Source organism: Choloepus didactylus, chromosome 2 (assembly GCF_015220235.1).
Source record: "Choloepus didactylus isolate mChoDid1 chromosome 2, mChoDid1.pri, whole genome shotgun sequence".
In the NCBI taxonomy this organism is placed as follows: Eukaryota; Metazoa; Chordata; class Mammalia; order Pilosa; family Megalonychidae; genus Choloepus; species Choloepus didactylus.
In genome coordinates, this window is record NC_051308.1 from 149782237 (window position 1) to 149808783 (window position 26547).

The 26547-nt window shown below is 35.4% G+C and overlaps 2 protein-coding genes across 10 annotated transcripts in view; both read left to right on the forward strand.

Annotated features, from left to right (window-relative positions):
• The window catches only part of EVI5 (ecotropic viral integration site 5), a 245388-nt gene that overhangs the window by 103183 nt on the left and 115658 nt on the right, over nucleotides 1-26547 (forward strand). For 8 of the 9 annotated variants that reach the window (XM_037826633.1, XM_037826634.1, XM_037826631.1 and 5 more), the window contains 2 exons: nucleotides 10957-11017; nucleotides 19083-19136. In XM_037826633.1, coding sequence (XP_037682561.1) covers nucleotides 10957-11017; nucleotides 19083-19136 — 115 coding nt within the window. The remainder of the gene's footprint in view (nucleotides 1-10956; nucleotides 11018-19082; nucleotides 19137-26547) is intronic. The other variant, XM_037826637.1, reaches the window with a different exon arrangement.
• LOC119527029 (small integral membrane protein 14-like) lies at nucleotides 8684-9285 on the forward strand. The gene has a single exon (XM_037826640.1). The coding sequence runs from the start codon at nucleotides 8764-8766 to the stop codon at nucleotides 9070-9072; it is 309 nt and encodes a 102-aa protein (XP_037682568.1). The 5' UTR covers nucleotides 8684-8763; the 3' UTR covers nucleotides 9073-9285.

Sequence of the window (26547 nt, forward strand, 5' to 3'; positions counted from 1 at the left end):
CAGAGCACCGAGGAGGCTCTTATCCTTTCCCATCTCTTCCAGGCCGTGCTCCATCAGTTATTCTTCATCTCTTATCTTCAGCCCTCTCTTTCTGTTTGTTGTTTCATTTTCTTCAGTCTAATAGGGTGTTTGTGAGTTCTGACTTAGAAGCAACAAAGAAAAACCTTCCACCACATAGTATTCCATTCTCCTTTTATGAAGCTCAACCATGAAGGAAAGAATGGTATATACTTATTTAGCTCCAGATCATTTTTTATCTACATTTTTTTTTCCAGTTGGGAATTTTTTCAGACATACAGGAAAACACAAACTAGAAAATAAATATGCTCATCAACTAGATTTAATAGTGGTTAATATTTTGCCAGATTTACTTCATCTATTTCCTGTCTAAGGCATTTCAAAGTATATTATAGACATCATGTTTTACTCCCTAATGTACTAGTGTTCATTTCTATAAAAATAAAGGCATTTTACTTCACTACCACCTTGCTTTTACCACCTAACAATAATTCCATAACATTACCTAATACCCAGTCTATATTCATATTTCCCCAGTTGTGCCAAAAATATCTTTTATCATTGACTGCATTGCATTCAGTTGTTGATACCTCTTAAATTTCTTTTAATTTAGATCAGGACCCTCCACCCCAAACCCTCTTTTCACTACATTGACTTGTTAAGAGAACAAATCAGTTATCATAAGAATATGTAATCTGTTATAATCATATTTTTTTATTATACAACATAACATATACATAAAAGTGATAACTTTCCAAGTGCAAGTTAACAAGTAGTTAGCAGATTTCAAAGAAGATTATAGGTTACAATTCTACAGTTTCAGTTATTTCCTTGTTATGAAATATAACATATACACAAAAAGGTAATAGCTTTCAAAGTATGATTTAACAAGTAGATACATAGGAAACTTCCAAAGTTATTATATAGTTTCAGTTATTTCCTTATTGTAAAATCTAACCTATATACAAAAAAGTATAGCTTTCAAATTACAATTTAACAAGGGGCTGTAGAACAAATTTCAAAGGATGCTATGGGTTACAGTTCTACCATTTCAGTTCTTTCCTTCTAACTTTTCTAATACCCTAGCAACTAAGGAAAAGAAAATTATATGAAGATTCAGTATTCATAATGCTTTGTTAAATTCCATCTTGTCTGTTGCTACCCCTTCCTCTAGTTCAATTACTTTTCCTGATCTTCAGGGATGTCTAAGCAGTGACCACCATAACTGTTCATACTGAAAAGGGGTGTCAACTTTATGAGCAAAGGGGACACATCTAGTTGATTTTCTTGAAGAGGCTATTGCCTTTGGGTTTGGGGACTTAGCTGGCAAAGAAGCACTCGGAAGGATTTAAGTTTCTGACAAATAATGAGTGAAACTTATAGAGTCTCAGCTAGGAATCTGAGTATTCTTTAAGGTTTTCAGAACTACTGTTATTTTGAGATTAACATATTGTGGTCATTTGACATACCTAGGTGAAGCTTGCATAGGAGTAACATCCAGGACAGCCCCTTGACTCTATTTGATTGAATTTTCTTAGCCACTAAAACCTTATTTTGTTGCCCTTCTTTTACCTCCTTTGGTCAGAAAAGCATTTTCAATCCCTCGATGTCAGGGTCAGGCTCATTCCCGGAATCCATGTCCCACATCACCAGGGAGACTCATTCATCTTGGGGGTCCTGTCCCACGTTGGGGAGAGGGTGGTGAATATTTGCAGGGTTAGGCTTAGCGAGAGAAAGTCCACATTTCGGCAACATAAGAGGTTCTCTGGAGGTGACTCCGAGGCATAATTACAGGTGAGCTCAGCCTCCTCTTTACAGCCATAAGTTCCTCTCGAGCAAGCCTCAGTATCGAGGGCCTGACTTATAAAGTAGGGGGTTCCTTAGTTCACATAGCATATGTTATATCCACAATAATCCATCCATATCTCATGCTATCCTCACTCAGTTGTCCAATCCTCATCATTCTCCATTTTAAGCAATTCTCATGATCCAAAACATCTCACAGTTCTTGTCAGCCCCCAATTATTTGTCCCTAGTATTTGTGTAATGCACACTATCTAATCTTAAAGATTTGTCTGATTGTTTCCTCATGATCTCATTTAACTTGTTCCTCTATATCCTTGCATTTTCTATAAACCACAAGCTAAATATAGAGGCTTGATTAGATTCAGGGTAAATACACTTGGCAAGAATACTTCATAGGTGATAATGTATACCTCACATTCACCTCAAGAGAGGTGTAATGCCTGTCTGTACCACTGTTATTTGTGATGCTATAATTGATACCTGGATTAAGGTAATGAAAGCCAGATTTCTTTATTCTAAAATATGTGTTCTTCCTTGGAACCAGGGAGTAATCCATAAATTGATACTTTTGTTCTTTCAGAATGTCCAGTTCATGACTTTTTACCTAATAGTTGTTTTGTTTTATTGTGGAAACACATATATAATAGAAAATTTCTCATGTGAATCACTTTCATGTATACATTTACAATGTTGTGCTACCATCAACGCCATCCATTACCAAAATTTTTTTATCACACCAAACAGAAACTCTGTACCAATTAAACAGAAACTTCCCACCCCCACCAGCCCCTGGTAACCTGTAATCTACTTTCTCTCTCTATGAATTTGCTTGATCTAAATAATTCATATAAGTGATATCATCATATAATCTCTGTCCTTCTGTGTGTGGCTTATTTCACACAACATGATGTCTTCCAGGTTCATCCTTGTATGTAGCATGTATCAGAGCTTCATTCCATTTTATGGCTGAGAATATTCCGTTGTATGCATGTACCATGTTTTGTTTATTCATCTGTTGATGGACACTGGGTTATTTCCACCTTTTGGCTATTGTCAATAATGCTGATATGAATGTGGTGTACAAATATCTGTTTGACCGAGTCCCTGTTTTGAGTTCTTTTGAATATATAACTAGAAGTGGCATTGCCAGGGCATTTGGTAATTCGATGTTTAACTTTCCGAGGAACAGCCAAACTGTTTTCTTTTCACGTAATAGTTTTAACATCCATTTGGGATAGCAAAGTCTTGATTTTCTACATCTATAATTGGCTGTGCTCTGAATAGAATACTTTTCTTCATTAACTTGGGCTAACTTAATCTCCTGGAAACTTATATAAATACTTTATTCTTTCCCTTTAATTACCAATTTCCAGATAAAAGAGTTAGTGTAAAATGACATTCTTTTAAATTATTATTATTATTTTTGATGGGGGTAACATTGTTAAGCACTTAAGGACTTATTTTCAGTATGCTTTAATCCAGTATAGTCATCATTTCTGTTCAAATTGTTTCAGTATTGGCCAGCAGGAGCCTATCTAAGATGGCTCCTCTGTCCTTTTGACATGACACCATTAGTCCCCAAATGCTCCCTTGTTTCGTAGTACAAAAGGCCTCATCATGGATATTTTCTGCCTGTTTTGGTTTCTTTTAGTGAGGAGTAGTATTTAGAGACCAAAATCTGGGTGCAGGAGTCTTCATTATTATGTAGGGTGTCATTGTATTTAGAGTCTTTCAATGGACAGAATTAGAAAATATATATTGGGGAAAAACATGACTTAATAGCAATGTCTCCACTATCTTTTAACCCTAAGTAATCTGGCATCTGCCCCACTTTTCCAGTAAAACTACTACTTTAGAAATTTTCCTTGTTATTCATTTATTCAAGAAATATTTTTTGAGCACCCAGTAAATGCAGGCCCTTTTCTAGGTGTTGGAAACACAGTTTCAATCAAGATAGACAAAATCCCTGCTTTCATGAAGCTTATTTTCAAGTGCATATGTGGTGAGGCAGAAATTAAACAAAATTACTTCTCAGGTGATGATAAGTGCTACGCAGGAAAACAATGTGAGTAAGGACACCAGAGAGTGACAGATGGTTGCTGTTCTTTTAAACATAGGTCAGTGGGCAAAGGCCTTTCTTATAAGGAGGTATTTAAGCAGGACCTAAAAGAAGAGGCAGATATATATATATATAACTCAAAGAGCATTCCAGACACAGAGAGCAAGTCGTACAAAAGTCTGGAGGCAGAAGCGTACATGGTATATTTGACGAACATGATTTTGTCCCGAGTGGCTAGGGTAGAGGGAGCCAAGAGGAGAGAAGTAGGAGATGAAGATGTAACAGGAAGCCTTGTAGCCTTTGGAATTGGCTTTCATTTTTATTTTGAGTAAGAGCAGAGGAAGGACTTATATTTTTAAAAAACCTCATTGACTGCTGAGTGGAGAATAGACAGTGGAGGACCTAGGGTCAGGGTAGATTCAAGGAGAGAAGTTAGTTAGCTATTGAAATAGTCCAGACAAGTGAATAATGAAAGCTTGGATTAGGGTGACAGGAGTTGAAATCTTAAGAAGTAGTTGTTTCCCAGTTGCAAATACATTAGCTAGCTTCTATTCCTAATTTTGATGTATTACTTCACTTTGAATATGGGTGATCACCTCCTCTTTATTTATTTATTTTTTTACTTTTATCATGTAATATTTCATATACACAAAAGAATATATAACATGTTTTTAAGTTATGAAGCACAACAATAAAACAAATATTTGGGAGTTCACCACATGGATTAAGTGCCCACTGCAGGAGGTTAATAACCATCCCAAATTCTGGGTTCATTATTCATTCTTTTTCTTTTTAAAAAGTTTTTTGTGTGTTGCTATAGTTCATTAATTTTCACTGCTTTGTAATTTCAATTGAATGAATCTGCCACAATTTATCCATTTTCCTGATGGCCATTTGTGACATTCCAGGTTCTTGTTTGTTTGATATTATGGTATTAAAACACTAGGAATATTTCTGTGCAAGAATTTTTCTAGGATATATGTAGGAGTGGGATTGCTAGGTTGCAGAGTATGCCATGTTCACAATTTTGTCAAAGTGGTTTACCTAGCAACTTATAATGAGTTCTCGTTCTACTTGGCTATTCTTAATTTTTGTCCATCTATTGAGTAAAATGGTATCTCATTTTGGATTTAATTTGCATTTCACTGATTGTTAATGAGAGTGAGCATCTTTTGATATGTCCTTCCTCTTCTCTTTTTTCCTCCATTTTATCTTGCATTGTCTGAATACTTAGAGATTAGTAGTAGTTTGTGTATACTCTGGATAGTAACCCTTTGTCAGTATTAAAAGATCAGTCTCATCTGTTTCTACTAAATACCACTCTCAGGATATGAAACAAACTAAGTCTTCGACATGGCTCTTAAGAAAGTTTGAGCTTTGTGTTGGAGGGTGGCAGAGCAGAGAAGTAAATAGCTGTATTACAATTGCAGTCTGGCACATGATAATATCACAGCTTATTCATGTAATCCATAAGAGGAATATGTAACCCATCTGTCTTTAAACTGGTGTACACAGCCTGCTGGGGCCAGGAAAACCTTCCAGAGCATTGTAACTAGGTATTCAATTTCCATCTATATTCTCTCCTAAAATTTGTCTGCTGGTATGGTAGAGGTGTCTTTGTTTTCCTTTTCACTCTCTCTTTCACATTCTGCTTTCTCCTACTTTATAAAAGGAAGGATAACCTGTCACTCATTCTGCATCTTGCTATAGAACAGTACTCTGGGCCATCAAACAAAATGGTCAATTCCAGGATGACTTGCTCCTGAGGGAGTGTTCCCCAAGAGAGCAAAGCAAGAAGAATTCAAGGGAGCAACTCATTTCATCCAGTTGACAAATGCTTGGCAAGGCTGCTTATCTTTCTTCGAATTAGAATTCAAAAGTAGAATTGATACCAATCAAAAGTGATGGGTTCTCTCCCTGATGAGCTCAAATGACCAATTCCTGAGGCACTGGGGTTTCAAAGAGAAAAAGAGTTTATTGAAAGGCATGAAACAGGAGATCAGATGGCCTATCAGCCTAGTAATCTGCCCTCGAATGCAGCAACTCTGATAGTTTTATAGTACCAAAAGATGGGCAGGTTTTAGGACTATGATCTAATTTTTGAGCAGATTGATTACATGCTTAGTCACAGAACATATGTAATAAAATGGCAGCCTTAATATGATGATGGGTGTGATTTTTAGTATTATAATGAGGTAAATGTCACTTACAGGTTAAAGTTTAAGCTACCGTGCATGTCAGGTGGGCCCATTTTGGTTAGAACCAACTTCCTTTATCAAGATAATCTTGAAATTGGGATGGGTTAGTTCTGGGCTGACTCAGGGCCCTTCATTAATAAACATTAGGGGCTGTCTTTAGTGATCATAAGACCCTAAAGTTGAAAAACTGGATAAAAAGTATACAAGTGAGGGTCAGTCACAAGGTTTTTACAATCACAGGATCACAAGATAAAGGCTATATAGTTATACAGTCATTATCAGAGATCCAGGCAGCTGGATTATAGTTCAGTAATTTCAGGTATTTCCCTCTATCTATTCTAATATACTAGAAAGTAAAAAGATTCAGTAACTATAATCATCCCCTAAATCGTAACTTCTCTATTACAGAATGGTGAGCATGGGAACAAGTATTAATATTCTTCTTTGAACTGAAAAATGAAGGCAGACTTTAATGACAAAAGTGAATATAATTTGACTTAGTTGTTTAATAACAAGGATTGACTTTGCCTATTAGGTTAGAAGGTAGATGTCCATAATTCAATGAGATAAATCTTATTTAAAGTTTCAGTGAAAAATTTTAAAGCAAATATAAATTATATCCTTTGCAACTGTATATACTTCAGGATGAAACAATTTAGAAGTCTTTAAAATGTACAAAGGGAAACATTTTTTTAGTAGGTAGATGAGCAGAAAAATTTGAAGACAGCTGACACGGTAGGGTAGGAGGATGGCAGAGGATGAAGATTCAGGTTGTTTTCCAAAGGAGATGCCCCCTGCATACAATTTTGAAGAACCTGTGGAAGACTCAATGTGGAACAGACACTGTCTCTAATTGCTGAGGTTAAATGATGACTAAATCCCTGCTGTTGGTGGAACTTAGAAGTGCTGAAGAGTGACATGGAACAAATACAATGTCCATCACTGAAAGTTCCATGAAGGTAAAACAAAGCAGGATGAGGGGACAGAGGATAAAGGGGTGTCATTTTAGATAGGGCAGTCAGGGATGATCTTGCTGATAAGATACCATTTGAGCAGACGTCTGAAGGAAGTGATGGAGCTGTGTAATTATCTGGGAGAAGCATGTTCTCTCACAGATTATTCCACCTTGAGGGAACAGTGGTATAAAAGCTGAGACAGGAATGTGATTGATATGTTCGAGGAATAGGAATAAAGCCAATGTGACTGAAATCACATAGGCACAGAGGAGTGTGGTGGACAGTGATTCAGAGATGTGGTATGTAGTTAGAGGTATTTAAAGCAGTGCAGTCTAGTACAGTAGCCACTAGTCACATGGGGTTATTTAAATGAAATTCAACTAAAAATCCGTTTCTTCAGTTGCATTAGTCACATTTTAAGTGCTCTGTATTGGACAGCACAGATGTAGAATGTCTCATCATTGCCAGAAGTTCTATTCGACAGTGCTGAAGAGCATCATAGGCCAGACTTCAGACTGTAAAGTCTGAAGGGAAACCATTAGAGAGTTTTTAGAAAAGTGACATGATCTGGTTTTTAAAAACTTTGAAGTTTTGAAGAGGAGAGCATTTTAGGATGAAGGGGTAATATGCACAAAGGCTCAGAGGTTCTTTTAAGACTTCAAAATTGCAAGACCGTTAGCCTTTGACTCTTTGTTGTTGTTAGTTTTTTTTTTTTTCCTTAAACTTCGAAGAAGTTAAAAATACCAGTAAAAAGAGCTCCCGTATACTTTTTACCCAGATTCATTACTATCAAATTGTCCCAGGTTTGTCCAGTGGGGGTTCCATAGGCTGGCTTCTGTGACCTTTTGACATGTCCCCATGATTCTTTGAGAATTTCCTTACTTTTAGGGCAACAGGATGTTCCAAGCTCATCTTTTACCTTCCCTCTTCCTTCTTTAGGGTAAGTAATTTCATCAAAAAGCCGTGATTACTTTTGGTAAGGCTTTGAAATTTAGTCTGAAGATAATGGGTAGCCACCGAAGCAGTTTAACTCCAGCAGTGGAATGATCCAATTCAACATTTTAAAGTGACCATTCTGATAGCAGTGTGCAGAAAAGATTGAATTATAAAACTGGCAGCAGAGAGGAAAATTATGAGGTTCTTCTAGTAATTTAGACAAGTCATATTAACTAAAGTCCATAATTTTTTCAGATTTCCTTAGCATTTTGCCTAATGTCTTTTTTCTGTTCTAGGATCCCATCTGGGTTATCACATTACATTTAGTTGCCATGTCTCTTTTTACTTCTTTTAGCTGTGACAGTTTCTCAGAATTTCCTCATTTTTGATCTTGACTATTTTAGGCCTGCTCCTAAGCTGTTCTGTAAAATGTTCCTCAATTGGGATTTGTCTCATATTTTTCTCATGATTATACTGGGGTTATAGATTTGAAGGAGGAAGACCACAGAGGCGTGTGTCATTTTCATGGCATTATACGAAAGTTACAACTATCAGCATGACACCACTGTTGATGTTGACTTTGATCACCTGACTGAGGTAGTGTTTGTCTGGTTTCTCTACTGTAAAGTTACTTTTTTCACCCTTCACTGCTAGTGTTTTTAAGTCGCCATTATAGCTTGAACACGTAATATTTCCAGGTATGTTTCCAACAGACAAGTTAAAGAAATATAACATTGATAAAAAGCTTATGTTCAGTTTAAACAGTCGAGTTAAATCAAGCTGAGTAATCATGGCAGGAAGTGGATTCGATCCCTGTGAATGTGTTTGCTTGCATGAGCATGCCATGAGAACGCTGATCAATCTGTTGAGGCAGTCCCAGTCCTACTGCACAGACACAGAATGTCTCCAGGAATTACCAGGACCTTCTGGTGATAAGGGCATCAGTATTACTAGGAGCTTGATAGCCTGGGTGGTTATTGCAGTGACCTTGTTCTTACTGAGATCTTCTAATCTAAGAGGATTGAACCTACCTGGAAAGCCAATGAGTGTTCATAATGGACAAGATGCACGAGCCCCTTGTGTGGACTTTGTGACATGAGAAGTGAAAATAGTTAAATACCTTGCACGACCAAATGAATGAAGATGACTAGAAGACTCTTAATCCAATTATAACTGTTTTTCCTTTTGCATCTGCAATATGGGATGATATCGTTTTCATGAGCTTCTAGAAATTTAACTTGCAAGGTTATTTTTGCTCCCTATGTTTCACCATTCCTATTTACAGTATATTTGAGTAAATAATTTTTAAAAAAAGTTTAAAAAAGCTTATGTTCTATATTCCAATTTTTTCTTATGTCCTAATAATTGTTCTTTTTAGACTTTTCACCATCATTCTTAGATCCCATCCACTATAATGTATTGAATTTAATTATCTTTTTAGTTTCTCTTTCTTTTTTTTAAATAAATTGTGGAAATATATAAACAACATAAATCTTCCTATCCAAACCCCTCCCAATGATTTTAATCACATTCACAGTGTTTCATTACCCTCACCACTTCCCATTATTAGAACTTTCCCTTCACCCCAAACACTCATTTTATATTAACTACCCATTGCTCTGCCCCCTACCCCTGGAAAACTGTGCTCTACTTTCTGTCTCTATGAGATTGCATGTTCTCCAAATACATGTTTACCATGGGGCTTAAATTTAGCATCTTAAATCTGTAACATCTCATTTGGTTTGATACCAGCTTCAATAGTATGCACACATCCCCCCACCTTTATGTCATTCTTGTCACAAATTACGTGTTTACACATTATGAGTGCAAACCCACTCATTTATTATTACCTTTTGTACATTTTTCTTTCAGATCCTGTAGGAAGTAAAAAGTGGAGTTACAAATCAAAACTAGAATATTACTGGCATTAATGTTTACCCATGTCATTACCTTGTAGGGGATCTTTATTTCTCCATGTGGCTTTGATATAAATGTAGTGTCTTTTCTTTTGACCTGCAGAACTTCCCTTAGCATTTCTTGTAGGGCCATTCTGGCAGAGATAAACTCCCTCAGCTTTTGTCTTAATCTGTCCCTCATTTGTGAAAGACAGTTTTGCCAGATATAGAATTCTTGGTTGGCAACTTTTTCCTTTTCAGCACTTTAAATATGTCTTTCTGCTGCCTTCTTGCCCCCACAGTTTCTGATGAGAAATAGGCACTGTATCTTGTTGAGGGTCCTTTGTATGTGACACATTGCTTCTCTCTTGTGGCTTTCAGGATTCTCTCTTTATCTTTAGCATAACATGGGATGCATGCTGTTAATCATGGAGATGTTAATTTTGATCAGTTGGCTCAGGTGCTGTCTGTCAGGATTCTCTACTACAAACTTACCATTTATTTTTCCCTTTGTAATTACTACATATTTAAGGGAAGATACTGACACTATGCTTAAACTTTTGCCCACTAGTTTTAGTATCCATTAGTGGTTTTTCCTGCAGCAGTATTATTGTAGAGTTCTAGTGGTGATTTTTTTCAATAAATTTCACTCCTTTGTTAATTGGAATTCTTCTGTAAGGAAAAGCTGTCCCTTCCCCATTATAAACTTTTTAAAGTCAACTTTAAGACAAGTTTTTTGAATAAGAACCATTTGGATCATAGAGACATGTTTTTATTTGATGGGGGAAGGACAGATTATTATTATTATTTGTAAATTCAGGCCTGAATAAAATCGGTAAACTCAGTCCTGTGAGTTCAACTTCTAAACTCAACTTTTGTATTGTTCTTATTTTTGTCATTTGTGAAGTGATTTTTTGGTGAGAACTCATGTAACTATTCAAAATTTTTCTCATAATGAGTATTTTAAGTTATAAACTGGGGAACCTAAAGAAATTGTGTTAATATATTTTTGTGTTAATATATTTTTAAAATTTTATAGTTTAATAGCTATATTAAACTATACTTTTAACTCCTTTATTCCTTCTTAGGCTTGAAAAGGAATACACTACAATAAAAACTAAAGAAATGGAAGAACAAGTTGAAATTAAAGTAAGTATCTCAGAGGTTTGAAAAGCACTGAAGGTTATTTGGCAATACTGTATTATTGATATATTATTACCTATTTGCAGTAAGTTTAGCAATGAAGTTTGTATGTATTATGTTTATTGATAAATTTATTTACCATCCCACCAGATAACAGTTAAAAATAGACATTTCAAAAACTAGAATAGTGTGACTAAAGTGACTTTCATTCTAGTGTGGAAGAAAGACAACAGTTCTTCCCTTTTTCTAGATTTGTTGGTGTGTCTTCAGGAGAAAATACTTCCATGCGGAAGATAATTGTCTTTCACCTTTAAGCACATTTTAAAAAGCACTCGAGAAGATAACCTAACACATTCTAGGCTGAGACTAACAGCCACATAATCTGAGGCAGACCAAGCAGAGCAAATCATTACATTAGCGCTAAGAATGGCTGCCTTAGAGTTTCAGGAAGCTTTGACTAACTCAATTTTCTCTTCTCTAAGCAAGGGTTATATTTTTGAACTACTTCATCCCAGCAAAACAGTTGATTTTCAGTTTGAAGGACATTCTTAAGTTGAGGGTCTTAGAGTTGCTGGAAGCTGGAACTTAAGTCATATTGGCTTTTAGGATGATATTGTAGCATGGGGATAATGAGTGGGAGCATGAGTTAGTTAAGGAACTCAGTGATGATTGACCAATTCAATTTTTTCCATCTCTTTATTACACCCCCCCCCCCAAAAAAAGACAAAAATAAAACAATGTTTATTGAGTGAATGCATTTTTTTTTTTTAACTTTATGTTTGGGTGTTTCTGAGTTTTTAGTTGGCCTGCCTAGATAGCAGATGACCACCTTATTTACAATTAATTAGCCAGGTGTTATTGATTTTTGCTGTAAAACGGGAAATACTGCTTACTTACTCAGGAATACCCCCACCCCCCATCCCTTTTATAAGGGAACCAGTTTTGTTAAATCAGTACTCTTTCTTGCTTTGGTCCGCCTCAAAAGTATCCTGGGAGATAGTCTCTCCTATTTTCCTATGTGTCCCTCTCTCCTCAGTTCTGTCCTCCCTTTCCCAGGTATTTTTATTCCTATCAATATCACTTATTTCCTATCAGTTGGAAATAGACATTTCTCCACTTTTGAGAGAGAGAAAAGCCCTTGTGGATGTTTTTCCCTTCCTTTTTAAAATTCTGTCACCCAATGGCTGCTCTACCATTTGCTTTTCTTGTAGGTACCATGAGTAAGGGTAATACTAAATCTTACCCTGCACTTCAACCTACTGAATGTAAAAAGTACGTCATCCTGATGAGTGGGGAGAGAGTATGGGTTATCGCATACCACGAATATTTGGAACTGCAAATCAAGAATCTGAGGATGGGGAAGCCATCCTGTTCATTTCACCATGTGTTATTGAAAAAAAAAATCAGTTATATGTACAATCCTTGCTCTTGAAGAAGTTTCTTCTAAAATTAAGTCACATGAATATAGAACACCAGAAACTCATTTCAAAGAGATCTTTAGTAGACTTTAGCCTGTACTCACAGCTTTTTTTTCATACTTTGTTTTTTGGGAAAGTTGTAGTTCATATTCTTTATTAAACGTCTGTCTCAGGCAAACACAGATGGTGTAAAATGGTTTATAGAGAAGGATTTAAAAAAGAGAGTTCGAAAAGTTAGTGGAACATATCAGTTAAATAAAGTATACTGATTCCAAAGGTATTCCGTTCCTTTTTTATAACCTTGTTTCCACATAGTTCTTCCTTACTCTTGTACCATTTTCATCTCTTTATTAACTACCCACCCTGCCCTTTGAAAAAAAGACAGAAATGTTTTTTTCTTCTTTGGAGTGGTTGCACCTTCTTTTTTAACTTTATGCTTAAGGGATCTGACTTTTGACTTGGACTTCCTGAATTATCTGGTGATCAGATTACCACCTTGTTTATAATTAATTAACCAGGTGTTAATTGAACCTTGCCTGTAAACTGGGAAATACAACTTCCTTATACCCCTTGTCCCCCAGGTCCCTTTTACAAGGGAATGGGTTCTGTTAAATTAGTATTCTTACTTGCCTTGGTCCTCCTCCCAAGCCTCCAGGGAGATAGTCTTGTACCATTCTTTACACAGGCAAGTGAAATGATCATTAAAGTACTTGATGCTTCAATATAGAGGTATAAAATCAGCCCTTGGTGTTGTGAAATCTGTTTAAGTTTTCCATTGTTTTTGCTTTAATAAAATTTTAAGACCTTTGGGATAGGGACCTTTTATTTTAAGAATTGTATCTGTCAGTGAGCTCCCTGGTCAGGATGTAACTTTTGCTTATCCACCCCTCTCTAAAAGTGTTATAGAAAGGTTTTGATGATAACATGGCTTCATATGGAGAATCTTACATTTTACTGTGTGAAATTATTTGTTAATAGAAACATCTTTATCAGTATCTTCTTCCAATCTATTGATGTTCCACCTGAGGGGGAGGAGGTAAGAAATATTAAACTTCTAGCTTATAATAGGGTAACCCACAAATCTTTAAAAGAGAATAACATTTATTACCCCACTCTATTTAAGACAGACATACAAATTGATGGTATAATTTCCATATTTGTATTTGTGCTTTGGGACATAGAGATTTAAAGACCTGCACGTGGGGGATATTAAGAATTCTGGCTATTTTTTAGTCAGAAGTGAAATATTTTTTCCTATTTAAAAAAATAAAGAAATATTTTGGATATGCTGAAAATAAAAAAACAAAAAGCTTATGTATCCACTGCCTGGCATAAGAAACAAAACATGGCAAATATTAATTATCAGAGGCTTCCAGGAATTATATTTATCAATGAGTATGAGGTATTAGGAGGATTGGAGCTTACATTTATTCAACAGTTCATTTATTATGGGCCATTTCCATGCATTATCTCCTTTAATTCTTTCAACAGCCTTGTGAGAGGGCTCTTATCCTTATCGTGAAGAAAGTAAGCTTTAGAAAACTCAATATTCTAGTGGTGACATTGCTAGAAAATGGTGAAAATCAAGAATTTTGAATTCTGATTTGTGTTATTCTAAGGCCCTTATGTGTTCTTCAATATATAAACTGTGCTCCTTTCTAAGAGTGATGTAAGAAGGGTTAGGATGCCCATTTTCCTGTGGCAGTAAAACTTTTCATTAAAAAACGAATTACCATATACTAACATCCAGTGGAGGCATAATAACATGTTTTATTCAGTAATTCATACTGAATAAATATATAATGTATACTTAATAGTACCCAACTATATACCAAGCATTGTTCTAGGCTATGAAACAGATAAACTCTTGCCTTCATGGAGCTTACATTCTAGTAAGTTGGACAATATACAAAAAAGTAAAACGAGAAAAAAAAAAAAACCCCAGGAAGAAGGGATATAAATTGGTAGTGTTTGGGTTGAAAATTTAGAAAAGTTGTTCAGGTGACTTAAATGAAGGCCTGAAGGAAGTGAGGGAGCTAGATATGTTGATCTCTGGAAAATGGGCCACACCTGGGCAGGAGTGTGCCTGCCAGGATACAGCAAGGAGATCTTTGTGGATGAGATAACATGACAATGGTAGGGGTTTGATGGTGGAGCTTGCAAATAACATAGGGTGTTGTAGACCATGGTAAAGACTGTGACTTTTACTCAGATGAGATGGGAAGCCATTGGGGGTTACAGTAGAGGGAAGACAAGATCTGACTTAAGTTTTCAGTGGATCCTTCTGGTTGCTGCTTCGAGAGTAGAATGCAGGGGCAAGAGCAGGAACAAGGAGACTAGCTAGAAGAAGGCTGATGATGTAATCTAGGCAAGAGATGATGGTGACTTGGACTGGGGTGGTGAGAAGTGATTGAATTCTGAATATATTTTAAAAATAAAGCTGACAGATTGAATATGGAGGTGTGAAAGGGAGAGGAATCAAATTTGGGGGACTGGTCAATTCGAAAAATGAAATTCCTATTACCTGAAGTGGGGAAGAATACAGGAGGATTTGGTTTAGGGGAGAATATCAAGAGCTCAAGTTTGGATATTCTAAGAATGAGATGCCTCAGAAATGTCCAAGTCGCCCCTTAAATATTCAGATCTGGAGTTCAGAGAGAGCAGGCTTAAATTTTGCAGTCATGAAGATGGTATTGAAAGCCATGCAAGTGGATGAGATTACCTGGGGAGTGAGTGTAGAAGAGAATTCAAGAATTGAGCCCAAAAGTAAGCCAACAATTAAAAGTTAGGATGACAAGGAGAAAACAGCCAAGAAGGGCAGGAGAAAACCAGGGATGTGTGGGATCTGGAAGCCAAAAGAAAAAGAGTATTTCAAGAAAGAGAATTTACTGTGTCAAATGCTGAGGATAGTTTTTGTGAGAAGAGGACTGAGAAATGACAATTGGGTTTATCAGAATGAGGATAGATTGGAAAAGAGCAGAGCAGAAAAGTAATGGGAATAGAACCTAACTGGAACGGAAGGAAAAAAATTGGAGATAGTGGGTATGAATATCCTTCAAATAATTTTGCTGTAAAGCAGAGAGAAATGGGAAGTAGCTGGAGAGGGTGGTGATTTTGATTTTTTTTTTTAATGTGGGAGAAATTGCCACCACATGTTTTTACAGTGATAATCAAATATGCAAAATCAGTGATGTGTGAAAGGAGATAATTGCTGGCAGAAGAATGGTGTGGGATATAGCACATATATAGGAAACATAACTTGGGCTACTTGCATGGATAATTAATCTACAACAGCAGGAAAGAAAGTAAGATTTCGGGGCCCAAATGTAAATAAGATGTAGGATGTGGTTGTGGGAGCTTGTGGAAGTTCTCTTCTATTTGCTTCAAATTTTTACGCAGAATTAACAGCTGAGAGTGACAGTGGGGTAGAGGATTCCTGGTTTGAAGAGGTACAAGTTGGGAGGGTGGGAGAAAAAATGGACTAAGGAAATACATTATTGATAGGCAACATTAAGAACCCAACTGAATTTTAGTAATCACAAATTTAAATAAACATCATGGTTATGTTTTTCTTCAGTCATATTTAATAAAAACAGAATTGTCAGAAAGTTGGCCCAGTGTGGTATACCTAGGCAAGTATACAGTAAGGGAGAGAGGGGCAAAGAGGGATACACACAAGGGAGGGTCTATAATGATTGATTAAACTTACTAAAGAGGGAAGAAAGGTCATCAGGAATGAAGGAGAATAAAAAGTTGACTGGGGTCACTGGATTGTCTCAACAAGAAGAGGAATTGTTGGGGTTGGGTTACTTCATAAAGTGAGAAAGCTGGAACAAATTAGCAATGGTGGTTGCAAAGTGGGCTGTTTGAAACTCAGATTCCCCTGTTTTGAGCATCTTTGTATATAAAGTTTTTTGGCACCTAGAATTATTTCTACTAGTTGTTAAATGTAGAATTATTGAATTAGAGGATATTAGCACTTTCGAGACTTTTGCTATGTACCAAGTAAATTTACAAAAGAGTCTTTCCAGGTTCTGTGCTTCTTAGCAGCAGTTCCCATTTCTTGACAACCTTGCCAAGTTTCCTTTAGTCTCATTTTCTCTTTTCCAATTTGCTCTTGTTTACTTTTTTTAATGTACAAGATAAACATTTTTATATAGTCATATCTATTGGTCTTTCTCTTTGTGGTTCATGTTAAAGTTTGGAAAACACTCTTTTCATTAGCTCCAGAAAATGTGATTTAAAAAGGAGATACTGAAAAATAAATGAGGTTTCAGTCAACTGATACAATTTAATCATTAACTTCCCTATATATCAGTAATAAACAGTCAAAAATATCTTGGAAAAAGAGGTTTCATTTAAATTTTAAAGAAAAAGTGTATCTAGAAATAACTTCAGCAAAGACTAGGATAGAACTTGTATGAATAAATTCTGGAAAACTATACACAGAGTTTTAAAAAGATGCATAGAGAAAAAGACAAGGATAAATTCCTTGATGAAAGAGAGTTTTATAAAAATGTGAATTACCATGAAAAATACATTTTAAAAATTCCAGGCAAATTTAATTCCTTGTAAAATTCCAATGGGATTAAAAAACCTAATTATAAGAAATGGAGAAAAATAGTAAAATAATATGCATGCCTAACTTCAAAAATAATGAGCAATGCATAGCATTAATTGAGTTTGGTATATTAAACACTGTGCTATCTCATTAGTTCTTCCAATGTCTCTTGCTGGTGTTACTCTAATTTTCTAGACGAGGCAATGGAGATTCTAAGGTACTGAATAATATGAAAGGTAGGAATTCTAGGGCACACATTTGAATCTAAATCTGCCTAATTTCAAAACCTAGTCTCTTAACTACTAGGTATGCTGGTAGCTGGGATTGGAGAGGCAAACAAAGCAATATAAGAATGGGGGAAATTAGCTCTCCCAGATATTAAAGGAAGTAACAAAGCTGTAATTATCAAAATAATGTGATACTAGCCACCACCCCCCCCAAAAGATAGAAACACTTGAAACTTTATAGGAAACCCTGGAATCATCTTTGTAAACCGATAAATTGTATTTATCCATTCATGATGAAGTGGGTTATTGCACATAAGGAAGTGATGATTTATTTTAAAAGTAGTGTTAATACGTTTGGGTACCTGTTTGGGAGTAAATTACTTTAGATTTTCATGCATAATAAAAAAGATTTCAGAAAATTTAGAGAATTTAGGGGGGGCTGGGGGAAAGAAATCCAGGTGAATGGCTTTAGTGTAAATTTTATTATTTTACAATTATATTGTAGCATTAATTCACTCAGTTGTCTGATTGGAACTTAGTTTTCTACATCTTTTAGGTTGAACAAAATGTGCCATGTGTTTTAGGTGAAATATTTGAGACCATTTTGAGAAAAATGTTTCGTTTTTTGGCTTTCCAGACTTAACAGCATTTAATAATTGCTTATTTTTGTAGACCATTATGTGGTACATAATAGGGGTAGCCAAAAAATGAGAAATATTTTCTCATTCTCAAGCTGTTATTTTGTAGTCTGGATCATACATACGGTAATGCCCATTTCAAATAATCTAAATGTATGCTCTAGTGAATAGAACAAGAAAATCCGATTTCATGAACTATCTTTGTAAGAACTCTAAAATTTATTTGTCCCACTTTGTGGTCCATTTAAAAAGATACAGTAAGTCATAGAGTCGTTTCCTTGAAAATGAAACTATATGTTATATAAATTATATTAAGTCAGGGCTAGCAAAATAATGGATTGAATTGAAAATATTTTCTGAGGAAGACATTTTTAGCGGAAATTTGAAAGAAAGGAGGGTTGGAGGAAAGCTGTGTTGAGCTCAGGAGCATATTGGATCAAAAAGGTAAGGAGAAGTTTGAAACTAAAGTGATGGCAAAAAATTTCCCACTCAGAAGGGGTAACTAATATAGGGTGGTTTGGATTTAATACTCAATAACAGTAATTTCACAGGTTTTTGAGAGGTATTGACCAGTTAGGTGAAGATTTAAAAAAGAAATCTGGTTTCATTGTTTGAACAATGAGAAAATACTAGTACTAAGAGCTTTTTAATTTTCTTGAGTAGGAAACAATTAATTACAAATTCTTTTATATTTTTAGGTTGTAAGAAATTTTGCATTTTATATTTTCAGGTTGTAAGGAATTTTGCAACTTACCGTCCATATACATTATAAATGGAGACTGGTCTAGTTCTAAACTGACACTTGATATTTAACTATCCTATGGTCAGGCATTTTTCACATTTATTTCTTCAACAGACATTTGAATATTAACTATGTAGATAGGCTTTGTAGAAGATAGTTAGGCAAGCTAGAATCTTAGGAAATTTAAGACATAAGAAAATGCTGATTATGAGATGTTATAAGTGCAAAAGAGAAAGGTTATTTCTCCATTTACTATATAGCTTATATTTAAAGTTCAATAGCAGCTGGAATTATAAATCTGATCATTTCCTTTGCTATGTATTTATTATTATGACACTTTAAGAATTTGACAGATGATAAATTATATAGCCATTCCTTAGACTCTCTCCTTATTTATAAAAGGTGGTACATTTTAAGGACTGTGATTTAGGCCTTTTTTTTTTCTCTCAGGAATATTTGCAAACAAAACTTTTTTTTTTCCCCAGAGGTTACGCACAGAAAATAGACTTTTAAAACAGCGCATTGAAACATTAGAAAAAGTAAGTAAATGACCACGTATGCAAACTTTAATGGATTGTGCATTTTTTGTGTATTCAATAAAATCTCAAAAAAATATAGCACGTGTGTCTTAAGTTGTATTGACTGCTTAGCTTGCTTAGCTCTTGCTGCTTAACTAAGTAACTTGTCTTTAATAAAAAGTGATTAGTACTACTCATATTTGAACTTTCAGCCTAAAGTTGTAACTGAGTTCATTAGCGTTAGAGTAACCTATTGATAGTATTTGTCTTCTTTACGTATACTCTCCAGAAAGTATGTTCTGTAGAGTTAATCTAGTTGGGAATTCTTTCTGATGAGTTTCAGATGTTGCCCTTTTTATGTTAAATGTGGCAAAGATTCCTTTAAGGCCTAGGATTCTTTTAAGTTTAGACAAAGTGACTGATTCTATATGTAAAAATTCACAGTCATGTTGATTTCAACACAGGTGGATTGTGCTTACACTTTTGGTTCTTTGAATTTTTAATTAATTGATTATTTTTCCAAAACAATTTTATTCACTCACCATGCAGTCCACTCAAAGTGTACAACCAGTTGCTGTCAGTATAATCGCAGAGATGTGCTTTCATTGCGAAATCACTTTTCATAGCTCCAAAAAAAAAAAAAAAGAAAAGAAAAAGAGCCCCATGCTTATACCTCCTGTCATTGACACTTAGCATTGAGATGGTACCTTTGTTACAGTTGATCAAAGAACATGAAGATATTACTGTTAACTGTAGTCCATAATTTACATTAGGTGTATTTTTTCCCATATACTACCCTATTATTAACACCTTGTAGTTGTGACATAGTTCTAATTCACAGAAGAATATTCTCGTATTTGTGCTATTTAACCACGTTCATCATCCACAATAGGTTCACAACATATACAGTCCCTTGTTTCATCCTCTAGTTTTCCTTCCACTGATATACATGACCCTAAACTTCCCCTTGCAACTGTCATCACACACACGATTCAGCACTGTTATTAACACACCTGATAATGTGCCACCATCACTTCCATTCATTTCCAAACATTTACAGTCAACCTTCTTAAAAAATTCTGCACAAATTAAGCATCATTTCCCCATTCTCTGTCCTCTATTTTCTGATAATTATATTCTAGATATTAACTACGTGAGTTTATTCATTATATTTAGTTCATATTGGTGAGATCATACCATATATATCTTTTGTGTCTGACTTATTTAACTCGACATAATTACCTCAAGGTTCATCCATGTTGTCATATACATCAGGACTTCATTCCTTCTTACAGCTGAATAATATTCCATTGAATGTATAAACCACATTTTGTTTATCCATTCATCGATTGATGGACACTTGGGTTGCTTCCATCTTTTGATAATTGTGAATAATGTGGCTGTGAACATCAGTGTGCAAATGTCTGTTCACATGCCTACTTTCAGTTCTTCTAAGTATATACCTAGTAGCAGGATTGCTGGATCATATGGCAGTTCTATACTTCATTCCCTGAGGAAGCACCAAACTGTCTCCCACAGCGGCTGTACCATTCTGCATTCCCACCAGCAGTGAATAGATGTTCCTGTTTCTCTACATCTTCTCCAATGCTTGTGGTTTTCTATTTGTTTAATAGTGGACATTCTAGTAGTTGTGAAATGATATCTCATTGTGGTTTTGATTTGGATTTCCCTAATAGCTTGTGATGAACATCACTTCATGTGTTTTTAGCTGTTTGTATTTCCTCTTTGGAAAAATGTCTACTCATGTCTTTTGCCCATTTTTAAATTGGGTGGTTTGTCTTTTTATTGAGTTGTAGGAATTCTTCATATATTCTGGATACTAAATCCTTATCAGATATGTAGTTTCCAAATATTTTCTCCCATTGAGTAGGTTGTCTTTTTACCTTCTTGACAATGTCCTTTGAAGCAAAAAGTCTTTAATTTTGAGGAGGTCCCATTTATTTCTTGTTTCATTGCTTGTGCTTTGGGTATAAGGTCTAAGAAACCACTGCCTACCACAAGATCTTGAAGATGCTTCCCTACATTTTCTTCTAGGATTTTTATGGTCCTGGGTCTTAAATTTAGGCCTTACTTCCATTTTGAGTAAATTTTTGTTTAAGGTTGTGAGATATGGATATCCAGTTCTCTCAGCAGCATTTGCTGAAGAGACTATTCTGTCCCAGTCGACTGGACTTAGTTGTTAAAAATTAATAGACCACAGATGTGAGGGTCTATTTCTGAACTCTCAATTTCACTTCCATTGATGAATATGTCTTTATGCCAGTACCATGTGTTTTGACCACTGTAGCTTTATAATGTGCTTTAAATTCAGGAGTGTGAGTCCTCCAACTTTGTGTTTCTTTTTCAAGGTGTTTTTGGCTGTTTGGGACCCCTTACCCTTCCAAATAAATTTCATAACTGGCTTTTCCATTTCTGTAAAGTAGGATGCTGGAATTTTTATTGGGATTGTATTGAATCTATACATCAATTTAGGCCAAACTGATATCTTAATGACATTTGACCTTCCAATCCATGAACGATGGATTGTCTTTCCATTTATGCAGGTTTTTTATGTGTTTTAGCAATAAATTTTTTATTTGTTTAGCAATGTTTCGTGGTATACGTTCTTTACATCCTTTGTTAAGTTTATTTCTAGATATTTGATTCTTTTGTAAATAGAATTTTTTTCTTGATTTCCTCATCATATTGCTCATTACTAGTGTATAGCAACACTACTGATTTTTTGTGTTGACCTTGTATCCTGCCACTTTGCTGAACTCATTTATTAGCTCTAGTAGCTTTGCCATAGATTTTTCAGGACTTCTAAATTTAGGATCATGTCGTCTGCAAATAGTGAAAGTTTTACTTCTTCCCTTCCGATTTGGATGCCTTTATTTCTTTTTCTTGCCTAATTGCTCTAACCAGAACTTCTAGCACAACGTTGCATAACAGAGGTGACACTGGGCATTCTTGTCTTGTTTCCGATCTTAGAAGGAAAGCCTTCATTTGAGGATGATGTATCACACACCATTGAGTATGATGTTAGCTGTGTATTTTTCATATATGTCCTTTACCACATTGGTGAATGATTGGTAGAATTCATCTGTGAACCCATCTGGTTCTGGACTTTTCTTTGTTGGAAGGCTTTTGATGACTGATTCAAGAATTCTCTTTACTTGTGATTGGTTTGTTGAGGTCTTCTATTTCTTCTGGAGTCAGTGTAGGTTGTTCACTTGTTTCTAGAAAATTGCCCATTTCTTCAAAGTTATCTAATTTGTTGGCGTATAGTTGTTCATAGTATCCTCTTAGGGTCTTTTCTTGTTTCTGTGCCATCAGTAGTAATGTTCCCCCTCTCATTTATGATTTTATTTACTTGCAACTTCTCTCCTTTTTTCTTTGTTAGTCTAGGAAAGGATTTGCCAATTTTATTGATATTCTCAAGGAAACAACTCTTGGTTTTATTGATTTTCTATATATTTTTTTGTTCTCAATTTCATTTATTTCTGCTTCTAATCTTTGTTATTTCTTTCCTTTTGCTTGCTTTGGGATTAGTTTGGTGTTCTTTCTCTAGTTCCTCCAGGTATTCAGTTAGGTCTTTGATTTTAGCTTTTTCTTCCTTTTTAATGTTGGTGTTTAGGGCCGTAAATTTCCCTCTCATCACTGCTTTTGCTGCTTTCCTTACGTTTTGATATGTTGTGTTCTCATTTTCATTCATCTTGTGGTGTTTACTGATTTCTCTTGTAATTTCTTCTTTGACCCACCGATTGCTTAAGAGTATGTTGTTTAACCTCCATATATTTGTGAATTTTCCAATTCTCTGCCCGTTATTGATTTCCAGCTTCATTACATTATGATCAGAGAAAATGGTTTGTATAGTTTCAGTCTTTTTATTATTGAGACCTGTTTTCGTGGCCCAACGTATGGTCAATCATGGAGAATGATCCATGAGCACTTGAGAAGAATGTATATCCTGCTGTTTTGGAGTGCAGTGTTCTGTAAAAGTCTGTTAAGTCCAGTTCTTTTATCATATTATTCAAGTTCTCTGTTTCCTTATTGATCTTTTGTCTAGATGCTTTATCTGTTGATGAGAGTGGTGTATTGAAGGCTCCATCTGATATTGTAGAGACGTCTACTACTCCCTTCAGTGTTGCCAGTGTTTGCCTCTAGTATTTTGGGGCACCTTGGTTAGTTGCATAGATATTTATGATTATTATTTCTTTTGGTGAATTGTCCCTTTTATTAATATATAATGTCCTTCTTTGTCTCTTATGTCATTTTTGCATTTAAAGTCTATTTTGTCTGAGATTAGTATAGCTATCTCAGCTCTTTTTTTTTTTTCTTTTCTTTTTTTTTTTTTTACTGCTTGAGTGCAATATCTTTTTCTATCCTTTCTCTTTCACCCTCTTTTTGTCTTTGGATCTGAAATGAGTGTCCTGTAAGCTGTTACAGATGGATCATATTTTTAAAATCCATTCTGTCAATCTGTGTCTTTCAGATTCTGGAGTTTCATCCATTAACATTCAATGTTATTACCATAAAGGCAGTCCTTATTTCAACGATTTATCATTTGGGTTTTGTCATATCTTATTTTTCTCTATTTTTATCTTTTTAGTTACCCTTACTGATAATCTTCATTTCCTATACTGTCCTCCAAGGCTGTTTTTCTGTCTTTTCTTTTCAGTCTGCAGAACTCCCTTTTGTACTTCTTGTAGGACAGGTCTCTTGTTAACAAACTCTCAGCTTGACAATATCTGTGAATATTGTAAATTCACCCCCATATTTGAAGGATGGTTTTGCTGGATAAAGAATTCTTGGATGGCAGTTTTTCTCTTTCATTATCTTAAATATATCATACCACTGCCTTCTCACCTTAATGGTTTCTGATGAGAAATTGGCACTTGGTCTTATTGGACATCCCTTGTAAGTGGTGAATCACTTTTCTCTTGCTGCTTTCAGAATTTTTTTTTATTGTTGGCGTTTGGCAGCCTGATTAGTATGTGTCTTGGAGAGGGTCTGTTCAGATTTATTTGGTTTAGAGTATGTTGGTTTCTTGGATAGCCATATTTATGTCTTTCGTAAGAGTTGGGAAATTTATTTTTTCAGATATTCTTCCTGGCCCTTTTCCCTTCTCTTCTCCTTCTGGGACACCCACAATGCGTATGTTTGCATGCTTTTTTGCCATCATTCATTTCCCTGAGACTCTGCTCAAAGTTTTCCATTCTTCTCTCTATCCTTTTATCTGTTCGATTTTGGATGTTCTGTCTTCTGGGTTACTGATCCTTTTTCTGCTTGTTCAAATCTGTTAGTATATGCCTCTAGTGTATTTTTAATCCCATCTATTTTGCTTTCATTCCCATAAGATCTGTTATTTTTCTTTGCATGCTTTCAAATTCTTGTATATGCTCACCCAGTGTCTTCTTAATATCCTTTATCTCTTTATCCATATTTTCCTTCATCTCTTTGAATTGACTTAGGAGACTCATTTGAACATCTTTAAGTAGTTGTTTCAAATCCTGTGTCTCCTCCAACTTTTTAATTCATTACTTTGGCTGAGCCATATCTTCCTGTTTCTTAGTATGGCTTGTCATTTTTTGCTGATGTCTGGGCATCAGATTATCCCCTGATGGGTTTATTCTGAAGGTCAGTTTCCCTTACTTGTTTAAGGTGTTGTTTTTGATTGGGTTTTTGTTAAGTTTCTTCTTTGACAGTTGGTTCATCAAAATAGAGCCAGGTACACACACAGGGGGCGCAGACAAGATCCGGAGGGTTCTGGGGATAGGGTCAAGAAAGACTCCTAAGAACCTTTTTGTTCTTTAGCCTCCCAAGATTGCACTTTCCCTGCCTGCCCAGCAGATGGCCCTCTTCGCCAAAACACCTTTTTGATGGTTCCCCAAAACACCTTTTTGATGGTTCCCCAAAAGTGCATTTTCCTGAACTGCCTGGAGATGGCGCTCTTTAGTAACCTCTTCAGCCCTATGGGGACAGGCTGCTTTTAGCCCTTTGCCATTTCCACTTCTGACCCAGTAGAAGCAATGGCGTAGCAGGGTCTACCAGGATATGCCAGCCAATAGCTGGATCAATAGTGGGCTGTATCCCGCCCCCTGAATTTGGGGTGGAGGACTCCCATGGCTGTCCCAGTCTGCAGCAGCCCACCAAGCAGGAATGGACACCTGGAGGGTGAGAGATGGGCGGCAGCAGAGTGGAGGGAATTACAGAGAGTCCCTGACTCTGGTTTCTCAGTCTCTTCGTCCTGCATGTCCCTGGATGCTGTACAGAGCTCTCCTGGTCTCCAGAGCCCCAGAATAGTTGATTTGGACAGTTTCTATCGGTCCACTTGCTGCTTTTGTGAGAGGAGGGAGCAGTTCCCTCCCTATGTCAAAATTTTCCTGAAAGTCCTCTTAAAATTATTTTGATATTCACTTGTTACCTCTTTCTTTTTCATATAGAGTAACTGGGCAAATGTGGAAAATTTGCATTATTTTTTATATTGTACTTTGATGTAGTCCTGTTTCTGATGCTATAAGAATGTATTGAGAACTAAAAGTGTAGTGTAAGAGTTTTGCTTTATTAAAAGAAAAAAACATCTCAATTCACAAACCCTTTTGTTTCTGTTTTACCAAAGGTGAAACTGAATAGGTTTAAAAGTACCCCTTGTGATATTGCCAAGTATGTTAAAATCTTTCCTGAAATGTACAGCTCAAACTACAAGAAATAAGTAACTGGAAATATGGATAGTTTACAGTATTTGTCTTTTGTTTGAAAGTATTGATTTCGTATTAAATAGTACGGCACAAGGACAGGATGTTTATTACATATCTATTTTTGTTATATAATAATTTGCAGGTACATTTTATGAAGTCTAAAATAGTTTTCACAGTATTTCCCTCAGATTATTAGAGTTGTTTTGAGGATAAGTCTACGTTTTTGGTGCTTCTGCTAAGGGTGAGCTTAATAGTTCTTTAAAAAAAATAATAAACACCTAGTTTATAGTAAAATATGCATCTTCTTAAGTGGTCTTTTATCTTTAGAATGAGACATTTTTATAGTGAAAGCATTTTTAGTTCATTGAACCTTCATAATGATAAAGATGTAGAAAAGTGTAAGTTTGGATTTTGCTTCTACAAAATTAAGTACTTTTTTACAGACTTTGATGGCCTAGGATGTGTCCTTTAGCACTTAGAATTCAATAAATACTTATGTATTAACTAAAATGTTTAATCAAATAATTAACTTCCTCAATTATTTTATTAAGTTGTGCTTATTAGTTTTTGTTGTAGTGCATTTCACGTGTCATATTTTCCTTGCTTTGCTTCTTTGGAAGTTGCTGTTGCACAAATTGCTATCATACTTTGTAAGTAGAAAGGCTTACTCAAATTCCTTCTCCCTTTCGTGTAAGTGGATTGACATTTAGAGTGGTTGTCTATAAAAATAA

Bases quoted from the DNA above. Each gene is read 5' to 3' on its own strand.
- LOC119527029 (XM_037826640.1), top strand. From the start codon at position 8,764: ATGGCAGGAAGTGGATTCGATCCCTGTGAATGTGTTTGCTTGCATGAG.